At 38.9% G+C, this 15,788-nt stretch overlaps 1 protein-coding gene and 1 pseudogene across 1 annotated transcript in view; one reads left to right on the plus strand and one right to left on the minus strand.

Moving 5' to 3' along the window:
* The window catches only part of CATSPERB (cation channel sperm associated auxiliary subunit beta), a 131,212-nt gene that overhangs the window by 88,106 nt on the left and 27,318 nt on the right, over positions 1-15,788 (minus strand). Inside the window, 2 exon segments of the mRNA XM_049706594.1 lie at positions 301-450; positions 13,715-13,810. Coding sequence (XP_049562551.1) covers positions 301-450; positions 13,715-13,810 — 246 coding nt within the window.
* On the plus strand, positions 14,609-15,762 carry LOC105747933 (pyruvate dehydrogenase (acetyl-transferring) kinase isozyme 3, mitochondrial-like; annotated as a pseudogene).

Genomic DNA, 15,788 nt, shown 5'->3' on the forward strand with positions numbered 1-15,788 from the left:
ATGGATTAGAAATGCAGTGAATAATCTCTGGGAGGGAGGAACATATTAACAGAGGGCAGAGTATCAAGGAAATTTGGAGAGACACTAAAGTCACTAGTAACATGGCAAAAGTCACAGAGAAAAAAGTTTATCACACTAGCAAGTAGACAAGGGAAAGTGATGAAGAGTAAGTTCTTAGGTGTTTTTTGGAGACATTTTCACTCCATCATGCCTCTGTGTTTAACTTGTACTGCCAGTTAAACATCACTGTAATAAAATACAAAACACCACCTCCAAATTTGAATAAAGCTGCAAACTTACCATCAAGTGTTGTGTTCATAATGAAGCCAAGTAACACTACATCATTGGCACATGGGCACTTTGCTGTTTTGAGATCTACCACATGTGGATATAATTTACTGATGTCATTTTTTGTCATTATAGTCCCAAGTTTCCACTGAAGAATAGGTTCTGTGGAAATCAAGTTTTGGTGTTTAAGTTGTGGCAGCACTCTTGAAAATAGAACACTACTGTTTTCTTTTTTGTTTTTATCTTTAAAAAGTTTTTTTAAAATTTTTATAAATTGAAATATAGTTGATTTACAATGCTGTCTTAATTACTGTTGTACAGCAAAGTGACTAAGTTATACATATATATACATTCTTTTTCATATTCTTTTCCATTATGGTTTGTCACAGGCTATTGAATATAGTTCTCTGTGTATACAGTAGGACCTTGTTGTTTATTCATTCTAGATATATCAGTTTGCATCTGCTAATCCCAAACTCCCAATCCGTCCCTCTCCCACCCCCCTCCTCCTTGGCAACCAGCAGTCTACTCTCTATGTCCATGATCTGTTTCTTAGATAGGTTCATTTGTGTCATACTTTAGGTTCCACATATAAGTGATATCATATGATATTTGTCTTTCTCTGTTGGACTTACTTCACTTAGTACAATAATCTCTAGTTGCATCCATGTTGCTGTAATGGCATTATTTCGTTATTTTTTATGGCTAAGTGATATTCCATTGTATATATGTACCACATCTTCTTTATCTGTACATCTGTCAACAGACATTTAGGTTGTTTCCATGTCTTGGCTATTGTGAATAGTGCTGCTATGAACACAGGGGTGCGTGTACCTTTTTGAATTATGGTTTTGTCTGGATATATGCCCAGGAGTGGGACTGCTGAATCATATGGTAGTTCTATTTTTAGTTTTCTGAGGAACTCCCATACTGTTTTCCACAGTGGCTGCACCAACTGACACTCCCACCAACAGTGTAGGAGGGTTCCCTTTTCTCCACACCCTCACCAGCATTTGTTATTCATAGACTTTTTAATGATGGTCATTCTGACCCACGTGAGGTGGTACCTCATTGTAGTTTTGATTTGCATTTCTCTGATAATTCATAACTGCTTTCTTTTATGGGTTTTAAAGGCACTATGTAAAGGAACTGTTCCATTGTTTTAAAAAATGGGTGTATTACCTCACTTTTCATCAGTTAAAAATAGATTGTTGATTCTTATTTTCCAGAGTAGGAGGAATGAAGTCTAATTTCCTTGAAGGGGGCCTGGCAAGGTCATACTGCAGAAGAGCAGGTGAGGTGGGAGATACTGCTTTGAACATCTTTGGAAAATACAATTGGTCACAGGATCTATCTCTAGAAATGGAGTTGCTGGACCACAGGGTTTGCACATTTATAGCATAGAGAATAACTTCTGCTTTGAGAGGCCACACATTTACTTTCTGTTCACTTTCCCAATCCCATAGAGAGCAGGATATATATATATATATATATATATATATATATATATATATATATATATATATATATATATAAAAGAATAAATCTAGAAAAGCAATAGGGAACAGGGAAAGTTGTCATCAGTGGCCAAGACACTTAGAAGGATTTCTGGAAGATACAAAGGAGTTAGGGAGGGACAAACAGGAAAAACCAATCAGAGGTAGGACATCTCCAACCCTTCAATGCAGCAATCTACTCTTAGATATACAAAGGGTTGGAGTTGGATAAAGTCAAATTTTAAAGCATGAGAAATGGGAGGTTTTTTTTTTCTGAAAAAATGAGAAAAGAGAATACAAAAAGTAAGCAAGGACAGTTTGACAGAGTACTGTTGTCTGAATTTCAAAAATAGTCAAAGGACTTTTAAGAATACAGACACAATCACTCTGTAGCTGTTTACATTTCTGCATCGTGAATCTCCTCCATCTCCTCATCAAACTCTCAATAAAATCTGCTACAAAGCCAAAGACTTTAGGTGATATATGCTTCCCTTTGTGCAAAGCAAGAAAAGGAGCTAAGTTTCCATCTGGGTTGACATAGTGTAGCACAGTGACAGCCAAGAAGAAGAAGAGAAACAATTTATAACCAAACTAATTCACTCTGAAATTCAAAGAAATCTGGGGTAAGGCAGTTGACTTTCCAGGGTATAGCATATGTGTACAATTAATGACCAGATCTTAAAGGACAGGGAGATTTGAGCTTGTATCTGGGACATGATTGCACTGAATCGAAAATGCCTCTTTACCCATGTGGTCTATTTTAAACGTTTTAAGAATGAGGGAGTGATCAAAAGTCTTGGCTGCTGAGAAGCTACAAAGGAGATGGAAAAGTGACCAATGTGAAAGTGACTGGTGATTGTATTAAGAGCAATTTTAGTGGAGTAGTCTGGACTCCGGATCAGAGATGAGGAAGTAGGGACAATATTTTTCAACATCTCATTTGAGATAGGTAATGAAGAAAGGTTCCCAACTGTAACTCTAACCTTAATGCTTGATTGCCACTTCCCAATGTTTTCTCCTCATGTCTTCAGCATCTCAGAAAATGATACCACCATCCACTTCATTGCTCAAGTAAGAAATCTAGGATTCATCCTTAATATCTGTGTCCTTCATCCCCAGTCCACCCAGAGGTCATATCAGCTCTACTTCTATCCTGAAGACTCTAACTTCTCACCATCTCCACTGCTCGTCCCACAGCCCAAGTACCGCAGACCATCTCCTGCGTGGACCGTGGTGACAGCTGCCAATCAATTTCCTTTATTCCATTCTTCTCCTCCTTCCTCGACAGTCAGTTCTCTACACAGCAGCCAAAGTGATCTTTTTCATAGAGCAGAAGTCGGAATTTATCACTGCCCTGCTTAAAATACTCCAGTGGCTTTTCATTATAATTAGAATAAAATCCACACTTTACCGTGGTCTCTGCCAGTCTCTCTACACTCACCCCACACCACTCTGTCATTTACTGTGCCCCGACGACACTGGCCTCCTCTCTGCAGCTGCAACCTTTAAGAATTATTCATTCTCCACGGTGGCCGGACCGATTTACATTCCCATCAACAATGCACAAGGGTCCCTTTTTTCCACAGCCTTGCCAACACTTGTTACGTCTTGACTCTACAATAATAGTCATTCAGACAGGTGTGAGGTGATAGCTCACTGTAGTTCCGAGTTGCACTTCCCTGATGATCAATGATGTTGAGCATCTTTTCATGTGCTTGTTGGCCATCTGCATGTCTTTTTTGGAAAAATGTCTGTTCAGTTCTTCTGCCCATTTTTAAAATCAGGTTTTTCATTTTTTTTTTATGTTGAGCTGTATGAGTTATTTGTATATTTTAGATGTTAACACCTTATCAGATATATCATTTGCAAATATCTTCTCCCATTCAGTAGGCTTTTGGTTTTGTTGATAATTTCCTTCACGGTGCAAAAGCCTTTTACAATAGCTGATGTGGTCCCATTTGTTTTTGGCTTTGGTTTCCCTTGTGTGAGGAGAAAGATCCAAAAAAAGACTGCTACAACTGATGTCAAAGTCTGTACTGCCTACGTTTTTCTCTAGGAGTTTTATGGTTTCAGGTCTTACATTTAAGTCTTTAATCCATTTTCAGTTATTTTTGTATAAGGTGTGAGAAATTAGTCCAGTTTGATTCTTTTGCCTGTAGCTTACCAATTTTCCCAAAACTAATTATTGAAGAAGCTGTCTTCTCCCCCACTGTACATTCTTGCCTCCTTTTTTGTTCGGTAGATGCATTGAATGCCTAAGTGTAGATTCATTTCTGGACTCTTGATTCTGTTCCATTGCTCTATGTGTCTGATTTTTGAGCCAGTACCACAGTTTTAGTTACTATAACTTTACAGTACAACAATTTAAAATCAAGGAGCATGATACCTCTAGCATTGTTCTTCTCAAGATTGTTTTAATGGAGAAATATGTATACATATAGCTGATTCACTTTGTGATAAAGCAGAAACTAACACAACATTGTAAAGCAATTATACTCCAATAAAGATGTTTAAAAAAAAAGATTGTTTGGGCTATTCAGGGTCTTTTGTGTTTCCATATATATTTTAAAATTACTTGTTCTACTTCTGTGAAAAATGCCATTACTATTTTTTTTTTTAACTATTTTTTTTAAACATCTTTATTGGAGTATAATTGCTTTACAATGGTGTGTTAGTTTCTGCTGTATAACAAAGTGAATCAGCTATACATATACATATATCCCCATATCTCCTCCCTCTTGCATCTCCCTCCCACACTCCCCATCCCACCTCTCTAGGTAGTCACAAAACACCAAGCTGTTCTCCCTGTGAATGCAGCTGCTTCCCACTAGCTATCTATTTTACATTTGGTAGTGTATATATGTCCATGCCACTCTTCTCACTTTATCCCAGGTTACCCTTCCCCCTCCCCGTGTCCTCAAGTCCATTCTCTACATTGGTATCTTTATCTTGTCCTGCCCCTAGGTTCTTCAGAAACATTTTTTTTTTTTTAGATTCCATATATATGTGTCAGCATATGGTATTTGATTTTCTCTTTCTGACTTACTTCACTCTGTATGACAGACTCTAGGTCCGCCACCTAACTATAAATAACTCAATTTCATTTCTTTTTATGGCTGAGTAATATTCCATTGTATATATGTGCCACATCTTCTTTATCCATTCCTCCATTGATGGACATTTAGGTTGTTTCCACGTCCTGGCTATTATAAATACTGCTGCAATTAACATCGGGGTGCATATATCCTTTCAAATTATGGTTTTCTCCTGATATATGCCCAGGAGTGGGATTCCTGGATCATATGGTAGCTTTATTTTTAGTTTTTTAAGGAACCTCCATACTGTTCTCCATAGTGGCTGTACCAATTTACATTCCTACCAACAGTGCAAAAGGGTTCCCTTTTCTCCACACCCTCTCCAGCATTTACTGTTTGTAGAGTTTTTGATGATGGCCATTCTGACCAGTGTGAGGTGATACCTTACTGTAGTTTTCATTTGCATTTCTCTAATGATTAGTGATACTGAGCATCCTTTCATGTGTTTGTTGGCAATCTGTATATCTTCGTCGGAGAAATGTCGATTTAGGTCTTCTGCCCAGTTTTGGATTGGGTTGTGTTTTTTTTTTTGATATTGAGCTGTATGAGCTGCTTGTATATTTTGGAGTTTAATCCTTTGGTCGTTGCTTCGTTTGCAAATATTTCCCCCCATTCTGAGGGTTGTCTTTTCATCTTGTTTATGGTTTCCTTTGCTGTGCAAAAGATTTTAAGTTTCATTAGGTCCCATTTGTTTATTTTTGTTTTTATTTCCATTTCTCTAGGAGGTGGCTCAAAAAGGATCTTGCTGTGATTTATGTCATAGAGTGTTTTGCCTATGTTTTCCTTGAAGGGTTTTATACTCTCTGGCCTTACCTTTAGGTCTTTAATCCATTTTGAGTTTATTTTTGTGCATGGTGTTAGGGAGTGTTCTAATTTCATTCTTTTACATGTAGCTGTACAATTTTCCCAGCACCACTTATTGAAGAGACTGTCTTTTCTCCATTGTATATTCTTGCCTCCTTTATCAAAAATAAGGTGACTTTAGGTGCATGGGTTTATCTCTGGGCTTTCTATCCTGTTCCATTGATGTATATTTCTGTTTCATGCCAGTACCATACTGTCTTGATTACTGTAGCTTTGTAGTATAGTCTGAAGTCAGGGAGCCACAATCCTCCAGCTCTGTCTTTCTTTCTCAAGATTGCTTTGGCTATTCAGGGTCTTTTGTGTTTCCATACAAATTGTGAAATTTTTTGTTCTAGTTCTGTGAAAAATGCCATTGGTAGTTTGATAGGGATTGCATTGAATCTGTAGATTACTTTGGGTATAGTCATTTTCACAAAGTCACAATGTTGATTCTTCCAATCCAAGAAAATGGTATATCTCTCCATCTATTTATATCATCTTTAATTTCTTTCGTCAGTGTCTTATAGTTTTCTGCATACAGGTCTTTTATCTCCTTACGTAGGTTTATTCCTAGATATTTTATTCTTTTTGTTGCAGTGGTAAATGCGAGTGTTTCCTTAATTTCTCTTACAGATTTTTCATCATTAGTGTATAGGAATGCAGGAGATTTCTGTGCTTAATTTTGTATCCTGCAACTCTATGAAAATCACTGATTAGCTCTAGTAGTTTTCTGGTAGCATCTTTAGGATTCTCTATGTATAGTATCATGTCATCTGCAAACAGTGACAGTTTTCCTTCTTCTTTTCCGATCTGGATGCCTTTTATTTTTCTTCTCTGATTGCTGTGGCTAAAACTTCCAAAGCTATGTTGAATAATAGTGGTGAGAGTAGGCAACCTTGTCTTGTTCCTGATCTTAGTGGAAATGGTTTCAGTTGTTCACCATTGAGAACAATGTTGGCTCTGGGTTTGTCATATATGGCCTTTATTATGTTGAGATAAGTTCATTCTATGCTTACTTTCTGGAGGGCTTTTACCATAAATGGGTGTTGAATTTTGTCAAAAGCTTTTTCTGCACCTATTGAGATGGTCATATGGTTTTTATCCTTCAATTTGTTAATATGGTTTATCACATTGATTGATTTCCATATATTGAAGAATCCTTGCATTCCTGGGATAAACCCCACTTGATCATGGTGTATGATCCTTTTACTGTGTTGTTGGATCCTGTTTGCTAGCATTTTGTTGAGGATTTTTGCATTTATGTTCATCAGTGATATTGGCCTGTAGTTTTCTTTCTTTCTTTTTTTTTTTTTGCAGTACATGGGCCTCTCACTGTTGTGGCCTCTCCCGTTGCAGAGCACAGGCTGTGGACGCACAGGCTCAGCGGCCATGGCTCACGGGCCCAGCTGCTCCGCGGCATGTGGGATCTTCCCAGACCGGGTCACGAACCCGTTTCCCCTGCTTTGGCAGGCGGACTCTCAACCACTGCACCACTAGGGAAGCCTTGTAGTTTTCTTTTTTTGTGATATCTTTGTCTGGTTTTGGTATCAGGGTGATGGTGGCCTCGTAGAATGAGTTTGGGAGTGTTCCTTCCTCTGCTATATTTTTGAAGAGTTTGAGAAGGATAGGTGTTAACTCTTCTGTAAATGTTTGATAGAATTCACCTGTGAATCCATCTGGTCCTGGGTTTTTGTTTGTTGGAAGATTTTTAATCACAGTTTCAATTTCAGTGCTTGTGATTGGTCTGTTCATATTTTCTACTTCTTCCTGGTTAAGTCTCGGAAGGTTGTGCTTTTCTGAGAATTTGTCCATTTCTTCCAGGTTGTCCATTTTATTAGCAAATAGTTGCTTGTAGTAATCTCTCATGATCCTTTGTATTTCTGCAGTGTCAGTTGTTACTTTTCCTTTTTCATTTCTAATTCTGTTGATTTCAGTCTTCCATTTTTTCTTGATGAGTCTGGCTAATGGTTTACGAATTTTGTTTAACTTCTCAAAGAACCTGATTTCAGTTTTATTGATCTTTGCTATCATTTCCTTCATTTCTTTTTCATTTATTTCTGATCTGATCTTTATGATTTATTTCCTCGTGCTAACTTTTATTTTTTATTATTCTCTCTCTAATTGCTTTATATGTAAGGTTAGGTTGCTTATTTAAGATTTTCCCTGTTTCTTGAGGTAGAATTGTATTGCTATAAACTTCCCTCTTAGAACTGGTTTTGCTGCCTCCCATAGGTTTTCGGTTGGCATGTTTTCATTGTCATTTGTTTCTAGGTATTTTTTTATTTCCTCTTTGATTTCTTCAGTGATCTCATGGTTATTTAGTAGTGTACTGTTTAGCTTACACGTGTTTGTATTTTTTACAGATTTTTTCCTGTAATTGATATCTATTCTCATAGTGTTGTGGTCAGAAAAGATACTTGATATGATTTCAATTTTCTTAAATTTATCAAGGCTTGATTTTTGACCCAAGATATGATCTATCCTGGAGAATGTTCCATGAGTACTTGAGAAGAAAGTGAATTCTATTGTTTTTGGATAGAATGTCCTACAAACATCAATTAAGTCCACCTTGTTTAATGTATCATTTAAAGCTTGTGTTTCCTTATTTATTTTCATTTTGGATGATCTGTCCATTGGTGAAAGTGGGATGTTAAAAGTCCCCTACTATGATTGTGTTCCTGTCAATTTTCCCTTTTACGGCTGTTAGCATTTGCCTTATTTATTGAGGTGCTCCTATGTCAGGTGCATAAATATTTACAATTGTTATATCTTCTTCTTGGATTGATCCCTTGATCATTATGTACTGTCCTTCTTTGTCTCTTGTAATAGTCTTTATTTTAAAGTCTATTTTGTCTGATATGAGAATTGCTACTCCAGTTTTCTTTTGATTTCCATTTGCGTGGAATATCTTTTTCCATCCCCTCACTTTCAGTCTGTATGTGTCCCTAGGTCTGAAGTGGGTCTCTTGTAGACAGCATATATATGGGTCTTGTTTTTGTATGCATTCAGCCAGTCTATATCTTTTGGTTGGAACATTTAATCCATTTACATTTAAGGTAGTTATCAATATGTATGTTCTTATTACCATTTTCTTAATCGTTTTGGGTTTGTTATTGTAGGTCTTTTCCTTCTGTTGTGTTTCCTGCCTAGAGAAGTTCCTTTAGCATGTGTTGTAAAGCTGGTTTGGTGTTGCTGAATTCTTAGCTTTTGCTTGTCTGTAAAGGTTTTAATTTCTCAGTCTAATCTGAGTACCTTGCTGGGTAATCTTGGTTGTAGGTTTTTCCCTTTCATCACTTTAAATATGCCCTGCCACTCCCTTTTGGCTTGCAGCATTTCTGCTGAAAGATCAGCTGTTAACGTTATGGGGATTCCCTTGTATATTATTTGTTGTTTTTCCCTTGCTGCTTTCAATATTTTTTCTTTGTATTTAATTTTTGATAGTTTGATTAATATGTGTCTTGGAGTGTTTCTCCTTGGATTTATCCTGTATGGGACTCTCTGTGCTTCCTGGACTTGATTCAGTATTTCCTTTCCCATATTAGGGAAGTTTTCAACTATAATCTCTTCAAATATTTTCTCAGTCCCTTTTTTTTCCTCTTCTTCTGGGACCCCTATAATTCAAATGTTGGTGCATTTATTGTTGTCCCAGAGGTCTCTGAGACTGTCCTCAATTCGTTTCATTCTTTTTTCTTTATACTGCTCTGTGGTAGTTATTTCCACTATTTTATCTTCCAGGTCACTTATCCACTCTTCTTTCTCAGTTATTCTGCTATTGATTCCTTCTAGAGAATTTTTAATTTCATTTATTCTGCTGTTCATCATTGTTTGTTTGCTCTTTAGTTCTTCTAGGTCCTTGTTAAACATTTCTTGTATTTTCTCCATTCTATTTCTAGCATTTTGGATCATCTTTACTATCATTACTCTGAATTCTTTTTCAGGTAGACTGCCTATCTCCTCTTCATTTGTTTGGTCTGGTGGGCTTTTTACCTTGCTCCTTCATCTGCTGTGTCTTTCTCTGTCTTCTCATTTTGCTTAACTTACTGTGTTTGGGGTCTCCTTTTCGCAGGATGCAGGTTTGTAGTTCCTGTTGTTTTTGGTGTCTGCCCCCAGTGGGTAAGGTTGGTTCAGTGGGTTGTATGGGTTTTCTTGTGGAGGGGACTGGTGACTGTGTTCTGGAGGATGAGGTTGGATCTTTTCTTTCTGTTGGGCAGGACCAAGTCCAGTGATGTGTTTTGGGGTGCCTGTGAACTTATTATGATTTTAGGCAGCCTCTATGCTAATGGGTGGGGTTGTGTTCCTGTGTTGCTAGTTGTTTGGCATAGGGTGTCCAGCACTGTAGCTGGATGGTTATTGAATAGAGCTGGGTCTTAGTGCTGAGATGGAAATCTCTGGGAGAGCTTTCGCTGTTTGATATTACGTGGGGCTGTGAGGTCTCTGGTGGACCAATGTCCTGAACTCGGCTCTCCTACCTCAGAGGCTCAGGCCTGACACCCAGCCGGAGGACCAAGGCCCTGTCAGACACATGGCTCAGAAGAAAAGGGAGAAAAAAAAGAGACAGAAAGAAAGAAAGAAAAATAAAATGAAGTTATTAAGATAAAAAATATTGTTAAAGATAAAAAAATTAAAAAGTAATAAAACAAAAAGAGGGAGCAACCAAACCAAAAAACTAATCCACCAGTGATAACAAGTGCTAAAAACTATACAAAACAAACAACAACAAAAAAAACAGAGAGAACCCTCGTACAAATGGTAAAAGCAAAGCTATACAGACAAAAGTCACACAAAGAAACATACACATACACACTCAGAAAAAGAGAAAAAGGAAAAAATATATATATATAAAAGGAAGTGAGCAACCAAATAAATGCACAAATCTACCAATGATAATAAGCTCTAAATACTAAACTAAGATAAACATAAAGCCAGAAACAAATTAGATGAGGAAAGCAAACCCCAAGTCTACAGTTTCTGCCAAAGTCTACTGCCTCAATTTTGGGATGATTCGTTGTCTATTCAGGTATTCCACAGATGCAGGGTATATGAAGTTGTGGAGATTTAATCTGCTGCTCCTGTGGCTGCTGGGAGTAATTTCCCTTTGTCTTCTTTGTTCGCACAGCTCCCAGGGTTCAGCTTTGGATTTGGCCCTGCCTCTGCGTGTAGGTCGTCTGAGGGCATCTGTTCCCCACCCAGACAGGACAGGGTTAAAATAGCAGCTGATTAGGGGGCTCGGCTCACTGAGGCTTGGGGGAGGGAGAGGTATGGAATGTGGGGCGAGCCTGTGGCGGGAGAGGCTGGCATGACATTGTAACAACCTGAGGTGTGCCGTGCGTTCTCCCAGGGAAGTTGTCCCTGGATCACGGGACCCTGGCAGTGGCGGGCTGCACAGGCTCCCAGGAGGGGAGGTGTGGAGAGTGACCTGTGCTTGTACACAGGCTTCTTTGTGGCTGCAGCAGCAGCCTTAGCGTCTCATGCCCATCTCTGGTGTCTGCACTGATAGCCACAGCTCGTGCCATCTCTGGAGCTCCATTAGGTGGTGCTCTGAATCCCCTCTCCTCATGCTCCCTGAAACAATGATCTCTCGCCTCTTGGGCAGTCCAGAGTTTTTCCCAGACTCCCTCCTGGCTAGCTGTGTCACACTAGCCCCCTTCAGGCTGTGTTCACTCAGCCAACCCCAGTCCTATCCCTGGGATCTGACCTCCAAAGCCCGAGCCTCAGCTCTCAGCCCCCACCTGCCCGAGCGGGTGAGCAGACAAGCCTCTTGGGCTGGTGAGTGCTGGTCGGTACCGATCCTCTGTGTGGGAATCTCTCTGCTTTGCCCTCTGCACCCCTGTTGCTATGCTCTCCTCCGTGGCTCCGAAGCTTCCCCACCGCCCATCCCCCATCTCCACCAGTGAAGGGGCTTCCTAGTGTGTGGAAACTTTTCCTCCTTCACAGCTCCCTCCCAGAGGTGCAAGTCTCATTCTTACTCTTTTGTCTCTGTTTTTCCTTTTTTCTTCTGCCCTACTCAGGTACGTGGGGAGTTTATTGCCTTTCGGGAAGTCTGAGGTCTTCTGCCAGTGTTCAGTAGGTGTTCTGTAGGAGTTGTTCCACATGTAGATGTATTTTTGATGTATTTGTGGGGAGGAAGGTGATCTCCATATCTTACTCCTCCTCTGTCTTGAAGTTCCCCCACACCATTAGTATTCTGACAGTGATTGCATTGAATCTGTAGATTGCTTTGGGCAGTATGGTCATTTTAACAATGTGAATTCTCGTGTTTTTGTTTTTTAATCCATTGAGCCACTGTGTTTTTATTGGAGCATTTAGTCCATTTGCATTTAAAGCAAAATTATTGAAACGTATATACTTATTACCATTTTGTTCGTTGTTTTCTGGTTTTGTGGGTTTTTTTCTTTTTTCTGTTCCTCTCTTCTTCTTTTGCTCTCTTCCCTTGTGCCTGATGACTATCTTTAGTATTATATTTGGATTCATTTCTCTTTTTTGTTTATCCATCATAGGTTTTTGGTTTGTGGGTACCACGAGGTTCATATATAACAACCTACGTACATTATTATTTACATGATAATATACATGATTATTTTAAGTTGATGATCTCTTAAGTGAGTCTGACCCAGACTCTTTTCAAATTACTGCCTCTGCACTGAGACTCAGAGCATGTTAGATTTCGTGTGTGCCCTTTCAGAGCAGAGTCTCTGTTTCTCACAGCTCTCTGGCTCTCCCACACACAAGCCCCACTAGCTATCAAAGCCAGATGTTCCGGGGGCTTGTCTTCCCAGTGCAGGACCCCTGGTCTAGGGAGCCTAATGTAAGGTTTGGACCCCTTGCTCCTTAGGGAGGACCTCTGAAAGTGTGATTATCCTCTCATTTGTGGGTTGCCTACCTGGGGATGTTGGTCTTGACTATACAGTGTCTCTACCCCTCCCACTCATTATATTTTGGTTCCTTCTTTATTTGCTTAGCTGCGGGAAATCTTTTTTGCTAGTCTTCTGGTCATTCTCATAGATAGTTGCTCTGTAAATAGTTGTAATTCTGGTGTGCCTATGGAAGGAGGTGAGTTCAGGGTCTTCCTACTTCACCATTTTGGCCCTGAATAATCATTATTTTCTTAAAGCTACCCAGGTGTTTCTTTCCATAAGATGAAATATTTATTTTTACTCTGGCTTCTACATAGCACCATATCAAAGTGGGTGCAAAAGAATAAAAGTAAAAAGGGAAGGTGAGGAAAATGAGAATAAATACAAACTCCAGGATGGAGGTTTTTTTCTATATACTATGGCTGACCCAAAAATTGGGCTATAGATCAGACAATTGAAAAAGAAAAGCCTAGTCAGTTATATGCCTCAGTGCTCATAACCTTAAAACAACCAATTTTTTTATGAAGAAATACAAATGTTCTTACTAAGACTGAGCAAAACTTTTTGCTTGATGGCCCTCATAAAGTAGACTGTGATGCAATAAACAATATCTTCTATAACATCTTTACAGAAGATGCAAAAACTAACTCTATAAAGCCATTGTTTATGATGACCCCCCAATATGGCTATAGAAAACATATATTTCCATATTTCTATAACACTCTTTTTTTTTTTTTGCGGTATGCAGGCCTCTCACTGTTGTGGCCTCTCCCATTGCGGAGCACAGGCCCTGGACGCACAGGCTCAGCGGCCATGGCTCATGGGCCTAGCCGCTCCGCGGCATGTGGGATCCTCCCGGACCAGGGCACAAACCCGCGTCCCCTGCATTGGCAGGCAGACTCTCAACCACTGCGCCACCAGGGAAGCCCTCTATAGCACTCTTTACTGAGCTCTATTAACAATTACCCATGTGTATTTAATTCTTTGCCTCATCAGATTGTAAGCCCTTCAAGAGTCATGATCATCTCTTATTTATCTATCTCCAGCACTTAGCACAGAGTCTGGCGTGTCATAGCTTACAAGGTTTGTTGAAAGAATATTACAAATTTTCACTTCACTTTTATCTACTGGCATTTACCTCGAACACTATCCAATAGTGTTCCTTCAGTAGTATAAATATTTAATCCATGTTGCAAAGTGATCCTTACTAACCATTCTTCTACAGCTGCAATATCTGTTTGAAAACAAAAGGCAAACAATCAGCTATTTTTTTGTATGTCACGTTGGTGAAATTTAAGACTATATGAACATTACCAACCATAATTACCTTTTATTTCCCAATCATTTTGATTGCATTTATATATGTTTTCCCAGCAAACATTTTGATGATAAAATAAGGAAAAAAGAATTATGAAGTGATCTTACCAACACAGCAATGAACCCAGACAATAATATTTTAGATTATAATTTTTCTCTGAGAGCTCTTGTAGCTTGGTAAGAAGCAGATTGTGACACTCAGGTGAAGTGGTATAATATTTTTTGAAAGTAGACCATGATTAATTAAAATATTTAGTATATCAGGAATTCCCTGGTGGTCCAGTGGTTAGGACTCTGCGCTTTCACTGCCCAGGGCACAGGTTCAATCCCTGGTCAGGGAACTAAGATCCCACAAACTGCATGGCATGGCCAAAAATAAATAAATAAAATAAATAGTATAAACCCTAGGGCAAACACCAAAAAATTTCTTTAAAGAATAATAAACCAATAGTTGAGACAAAACAGAATCATAAAAAATAATTAATATGGATGAAGAAAGAAAAAGAAAAGTAAAACAGAAGAGATAGAATAGAAAAAACCCTAATGGTAGATGTCAGTACAGCCATACTAAAAATTGCATTAAATGTAAATGGCCTAAAAATACTAATTAAAAGACAGATTTCCAGATTAGATGTGAAAATCAAGACTGAAAGACATGCTAACTCTAAGAAACCCACTTTAAATACAAAAGCATAACTGAGTTAAAAGTTAAAGAATGGGTGGGCCTGGGGAAGCCAAGGTGATGAACTCAGCCTGGGTGCTGCAGTAGTTGTACCCATAAGTCGAGGCTGAAACCAGGGCGTGCTCACGAAGAACATGCCTGACCCGAACACTCAGCTACACAAGCCCTCATGTCCATCCAGGCCTCTAGGTGGATCTGTGCACCACCCTGGCGAGGATATGGCTCTTCTAGTGGCTGCTTAAACAGCTAAATAAGTAGATCAAGTGCTATTTATGCTTCTTGCTGTCACTGCTCTTTATCAAGCAATACCTGGATTGGGGGAAAGATAATGGTATAAGAAAATATCCTATATGTTTCTACAAAAAGAGCTTCCTGCACAACTGGCCAGCACAATGAGAGAAGTCAATCTTCTGATGGGTAACAACTGGCCTTCATTGTGCCTGGTTCAAAGTTGGTATAGGCATAGCTTTCTTGAACTTCTGAAATATGAAAATAAGGGCACTGAGAATCCACAGGTCTTGCATAACTTTATACAAGTCTTGATAAAAATCACAAATAGAAACAACAATGTGGTTCCTATAATGGTACATGGAGTGATCGAATGTAAGGGAAAGTATGGGTTTCAACAGCAAGTAAGAGCCAATATTTTCTGGATTGGTTTTATACCAACTGTATCTCTTTCCACATGCATATTAACTGGCACACACTTCTGTTTGGTGGTGATACTAACCCTGCTCATCCTAAACACACAGGAAATATTAATCCCACCTGTAATGTGGCTCATACAGTGAAAGATGTATATGAAGCAGCCAAGAGACTGTGTGGATAGTGTCAACTGGTAGACCCAGAGCTGGAAGTTGAAGAGGTCAATGCCAAAGCTCCAGGCAAACCTATTCAGGTAGTTTATGTGATCTCATATCTGTTTCATATGCTATTTAACAACTCAGTGAGAACAACAATAGAACTGCACCAAGAGTTACAGAAAAGAGGGCTATCTGGCTGTTAAAACCTTTGTTACTTTGGGTTAAGAAGACACATCCATTAGATCAGTGACTAAGGTGATGGTACCTATTCTGAAAAATAGTACCATAGTTATTCCACTGACCGAATGTTTATTTTCTCTATATCAGCTGGACGTTTTCCATGGAGTCCTTCCTACAGCTACTCCTGTTCTTCCATTAAACTAGTAACTTGAGTAACTTTTCATTGTACC

The sequence above is a fragment of the Orcinus orca genome, chromosome 2 (genome assembly GCF_937001465.1).
Source record: "Orcinus orca chromosome 2, mOrcOrc1.1, whole genome shotgun sequence".
In the NCBI taxonomy this organism is placed as follows: Eukaryota; Metazoa; Chordata; class Mammalia; order Artiodactyla; family Delphinidae; genus Orcinus; species Orcinus orca.